The sequence below is a fragment of the Quercus lobata genome, chromosome 2, assembly GCF_001633185.2.
Source record: "Quercus lobata isolate SW786 chromosome 2, ValleyOak3.0 Primary Assembly, whole genome shotgun sequence".
NCBI classification, from domain to species: Eukaryota; Viridiplantae; Streptophyta; class Magnoliopsida; order Fagales; family Fagaceae; genus Quercus; species Quercus lobata.
In genome coordinates this window covers 69,542,254-69,560,249 of record NC_044905.1, presented here as the reverse complement: position 1 = coordinate 69,560,249, position 17,996 = coordinate 69,542,254, and the positions used below count along the sequence as shown (strand labels likewise).

At 33.9% G+C, this 17,996-nt stretch overlaps 1 protein-coding gene across 1 annotated transcript; it reads right to left on the bottom strand.

Annotated features, from left to right (window-relative positions):
• Window positions 1-5,282: 5,282 nt before the first annotated feature.
• LOC115976357 (alpha-mannosidase At3g26720-like) lies at window positions 5,283-17,304 on the bottom strand. Its single transcript, XM_031097586.1, has 29 exons — window positions 16,838-17,304; window positions 16,662-16,745; window positions 16,455-16,543; window positions 16,176-16,350; window positions 15,861-15,980; window positions 15,639-15,722; window positions 15,479-15,550; window positions 15,118-15,231; window positions 14,877-14,977; window positions 14,702-14,795; window positions 14,442-14,609; window positions 14,255-14,344; window positions 13,612-13,677; window positions 13,441-13,497; window positions 11,995-12,214; window positions 11,741-11,880; window positions 11,445-11,513; window positions 11,227-11,286; window positions 11,039-11,110; window positions 10,121-10,168; window positions 9,470-9,589; window positions 9,020-9,085; window positions 7,893-8,005; window positions 7,665-7,749; window positions 7,150-7,260; window positions 6,979-7,074; window positions 6,820-6,867; window positions 5,986-6,054; window positions 5,283-5,892 (listed from the first exon to the last, which is right to left on the bottom strand). The coding sequence occupies exons 1-29, from the start codon at window positions 17,030-17,032 to the stop codon at window positions 5,677-5,679; spliced, it is 3,042 nt and encodes a 1,013-aa protein (XP_030953446.1). The 5' UTR covers window positions 17,033-17,304; the 3' UTR covers window positions 5,283-5,676.
• Window positions 17,305-17,996: the final 692 nt, after the last annotated feature.

Below are 17,996 nucleotides of genomic sequence, written 5' to 3'. Positions count from 1 at the left end.
AAATTTTTTGGATTAATATTCCAGGTATGAAATGTGTTTTTTTTTTTTTTTTATAATTCCAACAGAAACATAATTTATTTGGAAATAAACTATAGTATAAATTGAAATATGTATAAAAACACAAGACATTAAAAAGCTAAAAACTTAAAATTTTGGTTAAAATATGCAATAACAAATGGTCGTTCTCAAGAGCAATTGATCCAGACAACAAAACACTGACATATGAAGGCCTAACATGTCAAAAGTTTCATGCAAGTTGGTCTTAAAAAGTTAAAATAGAAGTGTGCCTTTAAGTATATCTAGTTTGGACTTTCTCCTATATTTTTTTAGCTCATAGAATTTAACTAAAATTCTACTACCTATCAAAGTTTCAGGTGATTCCAAATATAACAAAAACTTCAAATATCATGTGACTCTCTCTCTCTCTCTCTCTCTCTCTCTCTTTTACTCAACTTCTATTTTTTTTAAATAAATTTGGATTGTTTTTAATTATTGAATTGGAGTTTCGGCTTAACTCTACAATCAAGTTAAATTTTTTTTTTTTGGTTATTGTAGTGAAATTTTCTTTTAAATTTAATTAATTTTCTATGTTTATAACCCTTCATGTAAATGTGTTTGGGTAATTTCTTGGAGTTTAAACACAAATTTTAATAAAGGGGTATTTAATAATTTTTTTCTTCTTCTTTTTTATTTAAATAATTGCTCATTATCATAGCTAGGCCAAGGCACCAATAGTTTTTGCTTAATAATTTTCTGAAAGTAAAATCTACTTTCAGTTTTTTTTTTTCTTTCATTTTTATTATATGGAAGTTCTGAAACTATGTAATAAATTTTTGCTTAATTTCTTAATAAAATAATATTTTTTGCAAGTTCATAACTAAAATATAAAACCGAAGTGTTTAACCATTTGTTGACATTCTAATATTGTGTCACATAAGTTTAGTAGTCCCACAATTTTACACATCTTTTTTTAATAATTTATTTATTATGTCAAAAAGAGAGGTTTAAACCAACTACTGCTTAGCAAACTAAAGAGTTTTAAGCCAACTACTACTGAATATCTTCATATGTGTCTTGAATTGTGGGTAATTCTTAAGTTGTCATTTGTGGTATGCTCCATGATCTTCTTCCAGTGGCGGCTCCAGGAATTTTGTTTAGGGGGTTCATTAAATAATTTTAATAAAAAAAGAACTTAAATATATCGAGTTACCAACAAAAAAAAAAATAATAATACATGAAATTTTACAATTTCCTTCTACAAGTATTCAAATTTTGAATTATGAGTACCTATTGCCAATGTGAGTAAGTATGAGCCTACAATTATTTTATTTTGTTAAGTTTATCTAACATTTTATTTTTATGCAGTTTTTATTATCTATTTGGTATTGTTTTTATAAAAATATTTTAAACTAAATGACTAAACTAAACTCATTGGTTTTGTATTAATTATTGACACACACAACTACACTCATTCATATATAAAATTATACACTATTGTATCTACTTAACCAATCACATGCTTGGACAATCACTAATTTTACAATTTTTTTTCTTAAATTTTACTAACTTTATAACAAAAAGTTATTATAACAGGATAACAACACACACACATGTAACAAGCCATCTCTATTTCCTAATTATTAAATTATATAAATTTATATTATATTTATATTGTACACATAAACATCCACACACATCATAATTCACACAAATAACATTATAACAAAAAGTAATACATACAATCAATTTTAGACACACTCACACACATAATAAAAATTTATAAAAAATAGTGACACTTACAATTCACAAACACTTGCTCTTTATTCTTAGAGTTGAAAATACTTATAATAAAGGTGTGCAAAATTTAAGTTAGGGTGTGCAAAAATTTTTTTTTTTTTAAATTTATAGTATTAAACTAGAAAAAAAATATTCTATATATATAATTTTTTTTGTTTTTTTTTTTGAAGTCAGGGGGTTCATTTGAACCCCCTGAGAATAATGTAGCGTCGCCCCTGTCTTCTTCATATATAAGTGAAAATAAGTAAAGAAAACATACCAAAATTGAGTATAAGTAAAGAAAATAAGTCAAAGTACACAACTAAGAGAATGTTCATATGGACATTCCAAAAAACTTAGGTGGGTGTGCTAGTGTTGATGCCCATTTTTGCAAATTCATATCCAAAAGCCCATGAGGAAGAAAGCCCGATGAAAAGCAAGGCCCAAAGACCCACCAAGAAGACCAAAGAGCAAGAGAGGTCCAAAAAAAGAAATGTAAGGGAAAGCAATCTATAGCAAAACGCAAATTTGCCGCAGAATACATATTTGCCGCAGAATACAGTTCCCTGGCAAAATGGTTTCGGCAGATGAAGATAAATTAGGCCCAAGACCCTTTTGATCCAGTCAATATTATTTGGCCCACAAAACCCAAATCCTTTTGTATAAAAGATAGGCATGATAACTAAAATTAAAAAGCAAGATGAAAAGAAACAAGGAACAGCAGGAAGTGTTAGCAGCAAGAATTGCGTGAAGGAAGAGTCAAACTAAAGGAAATGACAAAACACAGCAAGAAACGCGTGAAGAAATAAGACAACCACGCAGCAGAAAAAAACAAAGCTAATCTGCTACGGTAGAAATGGCATGGGAGATAAACATAGAAGAGCCAAGGCACCACTAACCTGTACCCAGCCAATAGAAAGGAGGTGGGCCCACGGTCAAGGGAATTCAGAGGGTGTGGTTTGGTGGTGAGGGGAAAAGGGGGTCTATATTTGGTTTCCTGCCGTGACTTCTTTTGGGAATATATCTTGCTGGGATGGTATCTTACCCAAAAGAAGTAATAAATGGTTGAGACCATCTAATGCATGCCATAGAGTTAGGAAGTGAGGTAGCCCAATCCTTATTGGTTAGTCACCTAGAGGTAGAGGTTTACAGCAGGAACAAACAAAATGGAATTTTGTCGTGAAATGAGTAGTGGTGCAGCAAACATGTACTGAGCAATGGCAGAGGCAACCAATGGGTGGGTGGGTAATCTTGAAGGGATGTCCACAACAAACCAAAAATAGTTGGTGAAGCCCTAGAGGTAAAAGGGAGAAATCTCATTGAATTAGCTCACTATAAAAGGAAGAGAAAACCATGGCAGAAAGGGGAGGAGGAAAAACAAGGAAGAGAGAAAAACACCGAAAGAGAGAGATCCAACGGGGGGGAAGCACTTAAGGGGAAAACTCATGGTAAGAGAGTAGTAAGCACCAAGAGAGGACCCAGGAAAAGGAAATACCAAAAAGGGGGAACTACCCACGGCAGGAGAGTAGTAAGAAACCAAAAATAAAAAAGAACGGAGAGAAAGAAAGAAAATGGTAAAACAAAGAGAGAAAATACGGCAAGAATAGAGGCATGCATCAATAGACCATCTTTTCCCTCCCTCTTAGCAAACTCACTCTTTGATGTCCCCAAAAGTAATAGGTAGTAGCCATTTAGGCCTATTCTCCAAAATGCACAACTATGATGACAAAAGCCTATGACAAGGTTGTTCAAATTGGGGTTTAGGTTCTTTCTTGGTTTACTTATCCTATGGGAAGATTCAATACTTGATTTTGATTGCAAATGTATTTGATTTCTCTCATTATAAATTATATCCGCTGTATTTAATCATTATGCCGTAGCATGTTTTTATTACGTTTGCTGCATCAATTGTCCTGCTGTAGTATCTTTACTTTTTGTACTAGTTATTCTACTGTAGCACATTTTCACTATATTTACCGTGTTAGCTATTATACTAGCTAAAGCTTTTCTGCTGAAACTTTCCTCTTTATTTCTTATTACGTGTTTTACTTTTGACACAAACTAATCATTATCCTGCCATAAGTATATATATACATATATTTTGTTTCTCATGTTCTACAAAATATATTTTATATATGTATATGTGAATATGTATAAGTATATATACTCATATATATGTATGTATATATTTGAGAATATGCTAACCCATTTAAACTAACATTTGTTTGATGGGTATTTTTTTTGGGTTTTAGATTTGTTTATGTGCAGGAAGTAGAAAAGTATTTCTGCAGTAAAAATGAAGAGTAGTCATTCACATTGCAAAAGGTTTTATTGCACAGCAGAAGGCTTTAAAGCACAGCAGACAGCTTTAATGCACAGCAGACAGCTTTATTGCACAGTAAAAGGCTTTACGGCAAAAAACTTTAATGCACAGCAAACAACTTCAATGCACAGTAGAAAGCTTTACTGCACAGCAGGAAGTTTTATTGCACAGCAGGAAGCTTTATTGCACGGAAGAAAGTTTTGCTACATAGCAAAAAAGTCAGTCCTGCAGCAAAAACTGGAGAAAAGTTCCTTTTGCGGCAGAAACTGAAAAAAAGTTCCTTCTGCGACAGAAACTGAGGATAAGCACCACGTTCTGCCCGCTGTAAACGTGCTCCTAACAGACGAGGCATAGTTTGCGCACAAGCCGGACCAAATTGAGTTGCAGTTGGACCGGTCTCAACTCCCTTACTCAGAATATTTGGGCTCAATACTGTAGGAGGCAACCCAGCCTGATACAACCAAAAAGGCCCACTACTGCTAGTAACAATGGCTAGTAGAGGGGCAATTTGTTTGGCAACTGAATGAAGAAACAAAGAAGAATGTTAACGAAATCAAAAGAACAATTTTTTAATATTAACAAGAATCTTTTTTTTTTTTTTTTTTGAGAAACAATAGGAAGCTAAGAGTCCGTTTGGATTTTGTTTATTTCTGGTAGTTATTTGCATAGTATTTATCAAAAAGATATAATTTTTGGTAAGTTTTATGTTAAAGTGTAACAAATAGCTAAAAACTAGTTTAGTTCCTAATAAAACCTAAAAGTTATATTATTTGAAAAAACAGCTAAGACTGAAAAGGTAAAAAGAAAAAATCTTCTCAAAAAAAAAAAAAAAAACTATAGCCAAACTCGTCCTAAAAATATTAACCAAACTAGAAATTGCATTATGATTAAGTGATAATTCAACATTGTGAAATAACTAAAAATAAAAGACATAAATGCACTTCTAGTCCCTACATTTTGGTTTTTTTCCATTTTGGTCCCTACATTTTAATTTCACCATTTTTAGTCCCTAAATCAATTAGCGCAATATATGACGTAGCAAACGGAGTGCATTATTGACACAGTAAATGCTGATCAAATATTATATCTAAAATGCAAGAAAGAAGTCAAGCAAAAAGATAAAAATTTAACACTACACTTTTTTGTGCCACAACTCTTATGTAGCAGATTGTGAGAGTTGGAGAAAAAATGTTGAAACCATGTATAAGTAAACTGGTAGTCCGTCACAATCTATCACGTAGGATAATTATAAAAAATAGTGTAGTCCTAGAATTACTCTCACACGAAAATGGTGGTCATGTGGTACCTGGGTGCTGACCTCTTCTTGCTCTTACTGAGATATCAATTACACACGAGGGTCAAACAGGCATTTTCGCTTACAAATGATATTTCAACTTCAGCCACTAATGAATTACAATAATATAAAAACTGATTATCAGTTCTTTTTTCTTTCTTTTTTTGAAATTATGGGTACTGTACAGAGGTATTTCCACACTGTGACATTAGCACATACAGAAGTGAAGCTTAGCAAAGAGTTCACCTTAGACCAAAATGCAACTTAGACCTAAGCTTCTCTTTCAAGAACCAAACATTTGGAGATAATCGAAGTCAATTAAGAAAGTCCGAATTTCCATTGGGGCAAGTTCCGCCACTAGCTTTACTGGATCTACAGGCCCTCCCCTTACCACCTTGGATTCTTCGGCAGGGCCTTCTACTTCCCAGACTAACCTTTTCTTCTCCATCTCAGCTCTTTCTTGATTGGCAGACAAACTCACCTCTGTGACTTTACTTATCTGCAAAGAATATGGAATGAAACTAAGAATTATGATTCAACAACATATTTGCCAATGATAAGAGTGATTTAGTCATGTACTTAATGTTCTTACCTCCTTCTTTGGAAACAGCTTCTTCAAATCCACACTCGCCATCACTGAATAGTCCTTGTCCTCTCCAATCTTTGTACACATCAAAGAGCAACCAAGTCGAGTTTAGAATATATATTGATTGATGTATATATGTAAACCAAAGGGCAATAATTGATAAATCAGCTTAAGAGTAATGCTTAAAATTTATCGGTCACTTGTTAAAAACTCTTCTCAGATGATATTCAAGTTGGCACATAAGACAACAGACAAATGCCAGGAGTTTCCTTTTTTGGTTCTAGAGCAGGACTTGGGCATTTTGAAAGCAACTGATTCATAATGCAACACTGCTACTCTGGTAAGATCATTGTAGATTGCAATGACTACCTCCATTTCCAGCGATATCCGATTCAAAATTACTCAACAGTAAATTGCAAAACAGTTCTCAAAGAAGTAGAAAGAAACTGTAGAAAGATGTTGGGAATAGATGAAAAATTTTTAACCATGGCAAGAAAAACTTGAAGCTAGCAGATATGTGAACCCATCACACATTGACAGGCAAACATAATTAAATATGCATGAGAAAGAAACAAAGTTGGAGAAAAAGAAACCAACAGCCAATCACAGTTTGCATGAGAATGTATGTCTTGACTCATTCCACAACATACAGAACCTACATGACGAGCAATGTGATAGAGCAACCTAAAAAGCAAACCAGTTTCTTGAATTTGTACTTCAAAATACTTAAGGCTAAGGGTAGCCCATACAAATCTTTAAAGTTGGTATCTGTTTTTTTAATAAACTTTTGAGTTGGTATCCAGAATGACCACTTTTAGCCTTATAAGCAGATAAGCACACCTCATACAAGTGAGCCAACCGAAGAAGCACTTTTCCATTTGCAAGTTCCTACAATATCAAGAAAAATAAAAAATAAAAAAAATTTATAACCAACCTGTCCTCATTAACATTAACGGGGCCCAACTTAGAAGAAATATTCATAAGGAATTTACCCATTACCTGGAGGGTTATCACAGCAATGTTGTTTGGTAAAGCATAGGAAGGATCGATTGCTGAGAAAGTAGGTACATGGGAATTTATCCAATTATTTCCATCCTGAAAAAAGGAAAACTAATCACCTGAGTATTGTGACCCCATGGCAACAAATCAATGTCAAGATTTTTCATTCACCTGCTCTGTGAAGGCCAAGAGAAGTGGAGAATAAATCTCCTGGCCAACTGTGCGGCGCCACTTGGCACCTTCTCCTATATTATCAATTTTGAGATAAAATTTTCCTTGGACCTGCAATATAGCCATAGATCAATAAGAGGTGACAGCTGCAGTAAAATGAGAAATAGCAATATATGGGTTTACGCTCAATCTCTATTACAGCGCCTTCAAAAAATGTTAATGTGTACTGTAGCAAAAAAAGCAACCATAATCTGATGGTCTATCATCAAATAAAGGACAATAAATTAAAAAATAAGTTTGATATTTAGTAACAAGGCAGCAGTAAAAAAGGAGAAGAATAGGTTTAATAAGGTAAAAGCCTTGAGGGAAATGGCTATTAAAGACAGCCAGAAGCCAAATTACACATGTACAGTGATCAGGTAGAAAATAGTAACGATAGAACCACATGTTCTTGTATGTGACATGGTAATGGATGCTTACAATTTTTTTTTTTTTTTTGAGAAAAGGATGCTTACAGTTAAACCTTCACATTTAGCTAGGACACAAACTGTTTCATTTAATGCCTCACCAACACCTCTTGAATCATCATGAAGCAACCTCCTATGAAACAGAGAAGCACATCAGAGATCATGAAGGAACAAGAAATTCGATTTATACAAGTGAAATGGATAAAAACAGAATCAAAGTACATAATAATTGATTATAATTGATTATCATAGAAAGCAGTGAGAGATATAAGAAACCTATGCAGCATCAACTCTATTTGACCATCCACTAAGCTAGTTCCTCCCACTGAGCGGTCCACCAATACTGAGAGTTCCATGCTGCTATCTTGTACATAAATTCCAAGATTGATCTGAAGCAATGGAGTAAAGGTAAAAGAAAAAGATTTGCTATGCAAAAGAATTATTAAAAATGAACAACATAGAAAACGAATTCATTACAAATATGCTTGACAAATATGCTTGACGATAAATGCTAAGAGAGATCTCCTTGAATGCTTTCAAAGAGGCTTGCCATCTTTAAACCCAATATTCCTTAAAAGGCAAGTAAGCAAGAGCTTCTAAAAGTTGGCTTGCCTTTAGTTTCTGGAAAACTCTAGGGAAACACCCAAACTCATATCCAAATCCACAATATGCTTTAGTGTCAACTTGTAATTGGTTCACCCAAATGCACTTTTTCACTAAGTACCAGTGGTAGTTCCATGTGTAAGTGATGTAATCCAACGAAAAGTTGACACCCAAACATGTTATGAAATTGGGTGTGGATTTGGTGTGTCCAGGCAGACTGGTTTCTAGTTTCCATATAATGCCTTTTTAGGGACAAAGTGAACAACTGTACAATTTAACAGGCTTTATATGCAAGGGACACTGAACCACTGTACAACTTAACATGCTTTATATGCAACATAAAACTTTAAACTGGTGGTGGTAATTGACTGGCTTTTGGGGCTTACCAGAGAGCATCTGAGTGCCATGAAGTAATGTCAACACTTAACAGTAGAATATACCCGATGAAACATTTTTCAATTGATACTTCTTTCAATTAACAAATTTTGCTTGATATGCAGGACATTGTGGAGACTGCTAGACATCACATTTGAGAAAGAATTTTTTTCTTAAAGAAGAAACTAATAGCATTAACTTAAGACAACACTTGTATCAAAATGATATATTTTCTGTCCAAGAAAAGGGAGGGGAAAAATGTGTTGTGTGTATCCTGAAAGGCGCATGAATATATAAAGATTGGAAAAGCAGAGAAAAAGCTGGAATATGAATATAAGAATTCACATAAATTAAAAAAGCTCCTAACATTTTATATCTATCAAAAGAATAGTTGCCAAAATATTTCATGCAAAAGAAAAACATACAGGATAATAATTTCCAGCAATCGGTTGGTTCACTTGTAGGTTCCAATCTGTCCTGAAATCCCGAACCTGCAAATCAATTAGAAGTATGAGGCCAAACCTTGAAATGAAAGTCAATACTATAATTAATACCCTGAGTGCAATTTTTTAATCAAGCATATCATGTATGTTTCTTTTCCAAAATATCCCCATTCAAATTTTCATCCTTAATGATAACGATAATGTTGTCTTATTTGAGCTATATGCCCAACTCCCCACCCCCCCGGGTGGGATGCCATTTATTAATAAAATAATTTATATATATATAGAGAGAGAGAGAGAGAGAGGAGAATTTCACCTAAAACATAGCAGATACAACAGTCGAAATCATTCACATTGTTCCAATCATAAGTAATGCAGCTAAATCTTAAAGAAACAAATTGTAGAAACAACAGTTAGCAAGTATTGCCATACCCTTTTGATGAAATCACGTCCATTAGAATCAGTGTAGAATGTCTTATTGGTCTTCATTGTTGTTGTGATTTGAGTTGTGATTTCTTTCCCAATCCCATCATCAGCAGGTATAGGTCCAATCTACAATTCATGTAAATATAGTACACAAATAAAGCCTCAAAGTGATTTCTCAAACATATAATAACCATGTTGTTTCAGAGGCCTTTTTGGTTAATATTATTGACCTAGCCCTAGTAATATTTGAACCTCTACTAGCCGATTCTATTAGGTCTTCTTTAGTGATACAGGGAGCACCCATATACATATCTTGATTGTTTTGAAAATGAGGGTTCAAGCCATGGCATTAGCTTAGAGAAAATAAGGATTCTCTTCTTGTGTGCTTTTGAGAAAGATAGCTCTTTGGGTGTATTTGGGGTTTAGACTTTGTGAGAGTCCTTTTGTGCCGCCTTTGTAATCTCCTTATTTTATTAGTGAAACTTTCTCATTGACGCTGCCCATGGGCATTCTAACCATGTAATTGTTTGTGTTCCCTGTGTGATTTCGTCTTCTATTTTTCTATTTCTATTTTGCATAAACGCTATCTCATCAAACCACAAAAGGGAGGAAAAGTAATCGCTTAAATAAATCAACATACAAGAGAAGTTAACTTACACTGAACTCAACTTCAGCATGCTCTTTTCCCTTGAATACTCTGGTAATCTGTCCACACAACGAGCATAATATTATGGAAGTAGAAGTAAAAAAATCTTTTCTTTTAGGGGGTGGGGGAGAGAGACAACAGATTCTTACACAGCATAAAGTTATCATTCAAAAAGAGATTCAGCAGGAAATTAGAATATAACCGCCTCAGGATCTAATAGAACTGTTTGATCTCACTGCTTCCTCTTTTAAAGCACTATCTATTTCATGAAGTGACACTGATAAATCTAAAAAAAGGATTTCAATAAGACTAATTAAAACCAACACATGTCATATTTCCACAATTCCTCCACAACTGCAAAGAAATTAGGTCACGGGTGAAAGCACACTACATGGAATTTTCATTAGCAATGCCCACATACAGCATTCTCAATGGTGGCTATCCCAATATATATTCATAATCGTCAGCCTCTCCTGTCTGACAACACTCACCTGTGACCCTCACCAAAATTCAATTCAACGGGGCCCCCATAGAAGTTGGTGCATAATATTGCATCCAGCACAACCTAGGCCAACTCCAAATGCATCCATGTCCATCCTCAACCTACTTCGTCACATTTCCACCAACAGAGGCAATACAGCAACAGTACCTATAAACAATTGCTTTGGTTTCTCTCTCTCAGCTCAATCACTATAGCACAAAACATATGCAGCTTCCTCTTTATGCATGTGACACCATCACAAATCTCTTGACATACGCATTCAGAAAGCTTTCTTGAATCAAGTAAATGATTTATCAATATAATTTTAGTGGATGAGAAAATCAAATTAATCTTTTTTATATTACTGCATTAGAAAATGTAAGGTTCAGTACAAAATTTGGTGCCTGTGTGTGTGCATGTCTGTGTGTTCTTTTGAAAAGCAAACAACCTGAGATATCCATGGGTTGACTTGTTGGTGTACTTCATCCAATACTGGACCCCTGAGAACTGTTAAAGGATCCTGGAACAGATATGCATATTAACTTGCAATCAGGCACTCAAATTTTGTAAGCAATGAGTTTATAGTGAGAGAGATTTATTGATGAATTCTGGAAGATCTTTGAAGAACATGATTACCTGGTGTTCAGATTCAACCAGAAACGTAGCATTTGGGCGGAAGACGTATGCTCCAGAAGCCTTCAACAAAAGGAAAAATTATAAAATGGTAATAGATCTTACAACTTTCTTTCAACATTTGAAGCAAACAGAAATTTTGATGCAAGTAATATAATAACAGTGGAATAATGATGTTTCACAAGACATAATAAAGCTTTGATGTATACAGATTTGACTACCTGAGGATCTTTATCAGTTCCATTACTTCCAGAATAATAACTGTATGATTGCTTAGCAGATGCTGTGACCTTCAGTAATGAGAAAAAGATTGTCAAAATGTAAGCATTACATTCATCATTCTAGAATATATAGAGAAAGGCTATGATTGAAGATCATTAACTATATATTCCATGTTTAATTACTTGATCATAATCTTGAAAGCATATTGGGATTCAACATATCCCAGGGTAAAGATAAGTCACATGGACAAAATACAACAGAACACTGAAACTGTATCTTATACAATATAGCATACCAGATTTCTGCTATTAACAAAATGAGTAAGTTTTCCTTCATCTGCAGTAAAAATTAGCTTCAAACTGCCTTGCCCAACTTCTATGGTATTGCTTGTGCTTCCTTCTGATGTATAAACCATTGAGATGGTGGAACTTGGACCTTTATTTCAATAAGTGGAAAGATGGAAATAATATTTCATGTCAGCAACTTGGTACCACTGTTTCCTTATAGTTCTATGTTTGTAGGAAGTGTAAATGAAAAGATATTCCTAACCTGTCTGTTTTGCATTTGAGACAATGTAAGTGCTGAAACCAAGAGGAGGTACGGATGCTGAAAAGGCAAGCCAATACTTAAGTGATCCATTAGGGGATGTACCCATATATGCTTTAACGTAGTAACTTCTTATGCTCAAAGTCACATTTGACAAAGGTAGAAGCTGAGATTCAATTTCTCTCCCATCAGAATCTTGAACAAAAACCTTATCAGAAGAAACCTGTAGCAAGTTCAATTTGCAGTAAGCTATTTGTAAGTAAAGTTAATTCTTTTTTTTTTTTTTAAGATTTGAATGACTTCTATAAAGTATTATGTAAATTCTAACCCTAACAAAAGGATAGGAGCTTTTTGATAACAACAACCACAATCAAGTCTTAGTCCCAAATTTTGGAGTTGGCTATGGATCCTCAATAGGCTAGTCCTAGGTCGGCCACATATATTCTTTTCCACCATTCTATTATGTCCAAAGTCATACTATTTTTAACATCCTTAATTGACATGTCTTTTTTTACTATTCTAAATGTTATTTTAGTTATTTCTATCTTTTTTTGCGCTCTCAACTTGAATCAACTTACCCTTTCTCAGTAGTGTATTAATTGCCCTCATCTACACATGACCAAACTATCTCAAGCAACTATTCCTCATCTTTTCATCAATAGAGACCACCTCCATCATTAAGCGAATATCCTCATTACAAATCCTATCTTTCCTTATATTTCCAATTATCCATCTAAACAATCTCATTTCAGCTACACTAATTTTATGAACATGTCACTTCTTAATTGCCCAACATTTAGTAGCATAGAGCATAACAAGTCTGATACGAGTCTTATAAAATTATCCCTTTAATTTAATAGGTATTCTACAACCACATAATACTCTTGATGTGCTTCTCCACTCCATCCACCATGCTCTTATCTTACGATTCACATCCTCTTCTATATGTTCACTCATTTTAGGTAATAAGAGGTTACCTTTCTATGTAGATGAGCTGTGTGAGTGTGGTGTGTCTGTGCAAGTGAGAGCATACATGTTTATAATACAACTTATGAGACAATCTCAGATTTTGATTTCTGGATGGTCAAATAAAATAATGTTAATTTATACCGAAACAATGGTTTGTTTTTATGTAATTTGCAAATTATTACAAGGTTACATCATAAGCTATGCAGAGTCATTAAAAGCAATGCTATTCAGGGTGCTCTAAGTGGCAGGGAGTAGTATCAGAAAGGCCCAAAGATCAGAATGAATAAACAATGATTAAACTTATGAAAAAGCAGTTTACATGTAGATAATTACCATTAGATAAACAAGGGATGAAGAAAAATCTAAACAATATGATAATAAATTTAATTTTGGAGCATGATAACAAGTGCTGGCTATGAAGCATTGGTGAAAAATATTCAATTCAATTACGTAAGAAAGACTAAGAACAGAAGCACTCACAGGAATTCGTATTACTTCCTCCCTCTTCCATCCTAAGGGATTATAAACAACAACAACCTGCAGAGCAAATGAGAATACAAGACAATAATTAATATATCAAAATGCAAGATTTAGTTTTAATTTTTAATGAAGGATAAAATCAAAAAGTTTAAAATAAAATGATGACCTTACCAAGCTTTTACCATCTGACAATACAGCTTCTGATGGAGGACAGTAACTTATATTAAGAAGAGGACACTGCCAAGTACCCAAAATTTCCATGAGACAGAAGTCAGCAGAACATTTAACTCTGTTATTATTTAAAATTAAGAATTGATTACAGAGTTCATATGAGCTACAAAATGGTCAGGAAAAGGGTGAGCACATGTAGCCTTCACCAAAATTTCTTACAAACGCTAGGCAGAATAATATTTCAATGATTTTTTTTATACCTTTCGTGAATAAGTTCTTAGAAGACAAGGTAGCACTCTTACACATGATAAATTAAGAGAAACAAAAACACCTAAACTTCAGATCTTGGATAGTCTGTTGTTAGATAAGACATCATCTTGAGATCTTCCAACAGGCTATAATTTAGTATGAAAGTGCAGTTCACCAAAATTTGAGCGTGAAACAAACCAGAGTTCATGTTGCAGCAGATACAAAAGATGACATGTAACATGACCTAATAATCATATTAGTCATATGAAGTTTAGTGTCAAATGATTTGCCACCATACCAGAAAGAATAATTTATAGCACGATTCTTCTGATGTAATATAAAGCAGAGAGTACATGATATACGAAGAAAAAAAAAAGTCGATATTGTATATTGCCTGCTGAAAATTTGTTACTGGATTTCCTTGTCCCGTACTTGATCTCAAGTCTGCCAAGAAACCAAGCGAAGAGGAAACCACCTTCTCAGCCTGCAGAGAAGTATAACTCGGCAGTATTAGACATTCACATAAAACTTTATAATGTCAACAATCATAACTTATTGTTGGAAATCAAACTAAGTTGCACCTCTGCATAGCCCATCGACAATCGTTTTGCATAATCAGCAGCAACATGCTCTCTTTCTGTACCACTAACTGCATCATGGTGTTGAGCAATTGCCAGAGCATCAGCTAGTGCATCGGTGTTTGGCCCAGATTTGTTCCTGCCTTTGAAGAATTCCAATTGCCTTGCTGCCTAATCGTAGAACACAAAAGGATTTAAATGTTCAAAGCATGCCAAGATAGCCTGACAGGACATAATAGAAGAAGTAAGGACCAAGATCTTACCAGATAATAACCACTCATCATCCTGACGTAACCTTTAAATGATGGCCTACTTGTAAAGTAACCAGTCCAATAGGCATTTGGATGATCTGCATACCTGAACATGGTTTATATATTTAAATTCGAAGTTTGTAAAACAAAGATGAGCTGAGTGCCAAAATTATAATATCAAACTCACGGGAAGAAATCTTCGGTTTTGAGAGGCCATTTTTCTTTTGTTGCATATTTTGCATCAGTGTAGATGGACGGGGTTGAGTACAGTGCATTAACACGCCCATCCTGAGAATATTCCAATAAAAAATTTTAATAAATTTACAATACATATAAAACAGTGACAGAAATGACAAAAAGGCGTAAACCTATGAAGCCATGTAATCTTAATCTGGTAATCTTTGAAAAGGCTTCTAAAAATTAAGTACCTCATTGACATAATGAATGAACTTGTCCATCTGCCTGAACCATGAATTTGCATATTGATAGCGAAAATCTGTCCCCATGGTCCACATAATATGCTTTGTCCTGGTTACATTAGCCTAGAAAAAAGAAGAAAGTCTATTTTTTATCTGTAATAATCATTGAGCTAAAAAACTTCAGTGGGATTAAAGGCATTTCTTTCCATGTGCATTTGGTGAAGTACTTCAAGTTCAATCACTTCCTAAACTTGAATTATTCAAATTAGTCATTACACAACATGGCCATTTGAAGCTATGAATTAACCTTCACGTTGTGCAAACAATAAGGAACATGAATATTGATGAGATAAAAATTTCTACTGCTTACCTGTGCCAATGCAGCATCTACAAAGTCATTAACTCGCTCTTGAACATTATAGTCAAACAGGAGAATATCATCCTTCAATCAAAAATATCATTTCAATAAGACCTCTAGAGCAAAAATTCAGGAGAACCATATGTATGTTTTTTACCACAAAAAGTTTTACCTGAATAGGAGGGGAAACATCATTAATCTCAAATGTGAAGCCATCGGGAGGGTCATAATGCCTAGGGAATATCCCAGTGAATATCTGCATATGAAGTTTGCAACATGAGTCAAAAGAGTACATAAAATATCATCAAAGTAGAACGCATAAAACAAGAAGTAAATTCTCAAGTCGAACACTTTGAATAGGTAAAAGAATATAGACATCATGTCCCTCCCTAACCTGTGAAGATGAAGCTAGAGACTTGGAACCCCGCCAAACAATCTCAAGACTCTTGTCATTTAGTCGCTTAGCTCTATCTTGGTAATCAATTCGAGCAAAAAAGAGGGAATCAAATCCTAACTGCAACAGAAATTCAGACACATTAGGACGATAACACTCACACAAAAACTATAAAAAAAATCTACCACATGACTAGGTCCTTGATTCAATCCATGATAACTTCGATAAATACCCATTATTAGATTGCAACAGATAAAGAATTTCTAGCACCAAAAAGAACACAAAAGAGAGCTACAAATTTTTTTATAGGCATACCTCTGCACCAAGTAAGTAAGCCTGCACAGCAGAATGCCCGAAAGGATCGATCTGCCAACCAACTCTAGGAACCTTACCAAATTCGTCTTTGATAAATTGATGCCCTAGAGTGGTCTGATCAATCAAATCAATGTAATGCGGAGTAGCCTCATCATGCATGCACATACCCCCATTTCTTCAAAATCCAAAAAAATTGTAATGTGTGCAACAAAATCAACAAATTACTAAAATCACAAAGCACTAGTACATTAATTAGCTTATGAAATTAATCAATCATACATGAATTCAAGTTGACCAGAGTTGACAAGCTCCTTGACTTTAACCTTCCTACCCTCACTTTGCTGCCTCCACCATCTTTCAAAGAATGCCTGAACAAATTTTTCAACCATAACTACTTTAACCCCTAGTCCTTCACATGCACTATTTTTAAAAAAAAATACCCATATCAAAAAAACACAATTTAAAGAGAAAACAAAAAATGGGTACCATCTCAACATAAATGAATTTGCGATTGCTATCATCCAACAAAGCCGAAATTACAGAGTCCAACACGTTCTGCACACAAGCTCCCTATTCAACCAAACAAAAACCCAGAAATCAGTCTTTAACACAAACAAAGATAAAGAGTGTGAGAAAGTCAAAAAATAGCAATATGGGAGTACTCGAATGGAGTTGTTAGCGCCAACATAGTACTGATCGACAGTCTTAAGCCAACCAACATCGTCGTGAGAGTGAGGGACCAAGTGGACGTTGATCTTATCTGGGACGATTTTGTGCGTGGTGTTGTAGGCTATGAACGCGGATTCTGATGAAGCCAACAAAATCAGCGACAACAAGAAGAACAGCACGAAAGCCATGGCTGCTGATGGGATTCTGTTTCTTCTTCAGCAGGGAAATCAAAGAAGTGGATTGAAGAAGAGTTACTATAATAAGTAAAGAGAAATTGAGTTAGCAGATAAAATGTGTCATATTCCTATATATAGTACAAGCTAGCTAATTCTTGACTTTTTGATCAGTGATCACTTTGAGGTTCATTATTTTTTTTGCATAGTGTCTTTTGCTGCCTCTCTCTCTGTCCGCGGATAATAACAGAGTTTTCTTGACTTCAAAGAAATGTGAACTGATATGATAATTGGGGTTTGAGAAAGACAGTTTCATTTCTTTATTTTTCTGTTGTATTTGGCCAAACTAAACTAGTATACTATACTCAAATTTCAATTATAAAAGTTTAATTGAAATTTATTTTTATTTAATGATGTTTTTAAGATCATTTTATTCATAAAATTAGTGGCTGAAATCGAGGTTGATTTCGTTTATAATTAACCTTTTGTCCCGAAGTGATATTATTTTATAGGGTAATTTTGTAAAAATAACTCAAGACTCTTAAAATTTTAAGATTTTTTTTTTTTTTTATGAGAAACTTAAAATTTAAAGATTAAATTGACACAGTTTCTAATCAAATTTTGATACATAGTACTGTAATTTTTTTTTTTTTTGAGTGTGTTTAAATGAAAAAAGATAGTAACATATAATTAATTTTAGAATTAAGTTATTTTCAAGATGAGTATGATCTCTTATAAAAATAGAGTATGACCTTATCCTGTGGTTTATTTTTGAGAAAAGTGAAGCATACAAAATATTGATTTTAATTTTTTGAAGAAAAAAAATTATTGATATTTTGGATTGACTGGGATGAGAGTAGATTGGTCTTAGTAAATCTAAAATGTCACAAGGTGTTAGGTGGATGATACCCCTCCATGTGTATGGGGAAACTAGTTAAAAAAAATTTCACTTGTGAGTGCTTATTTGGGGCTAAATTCC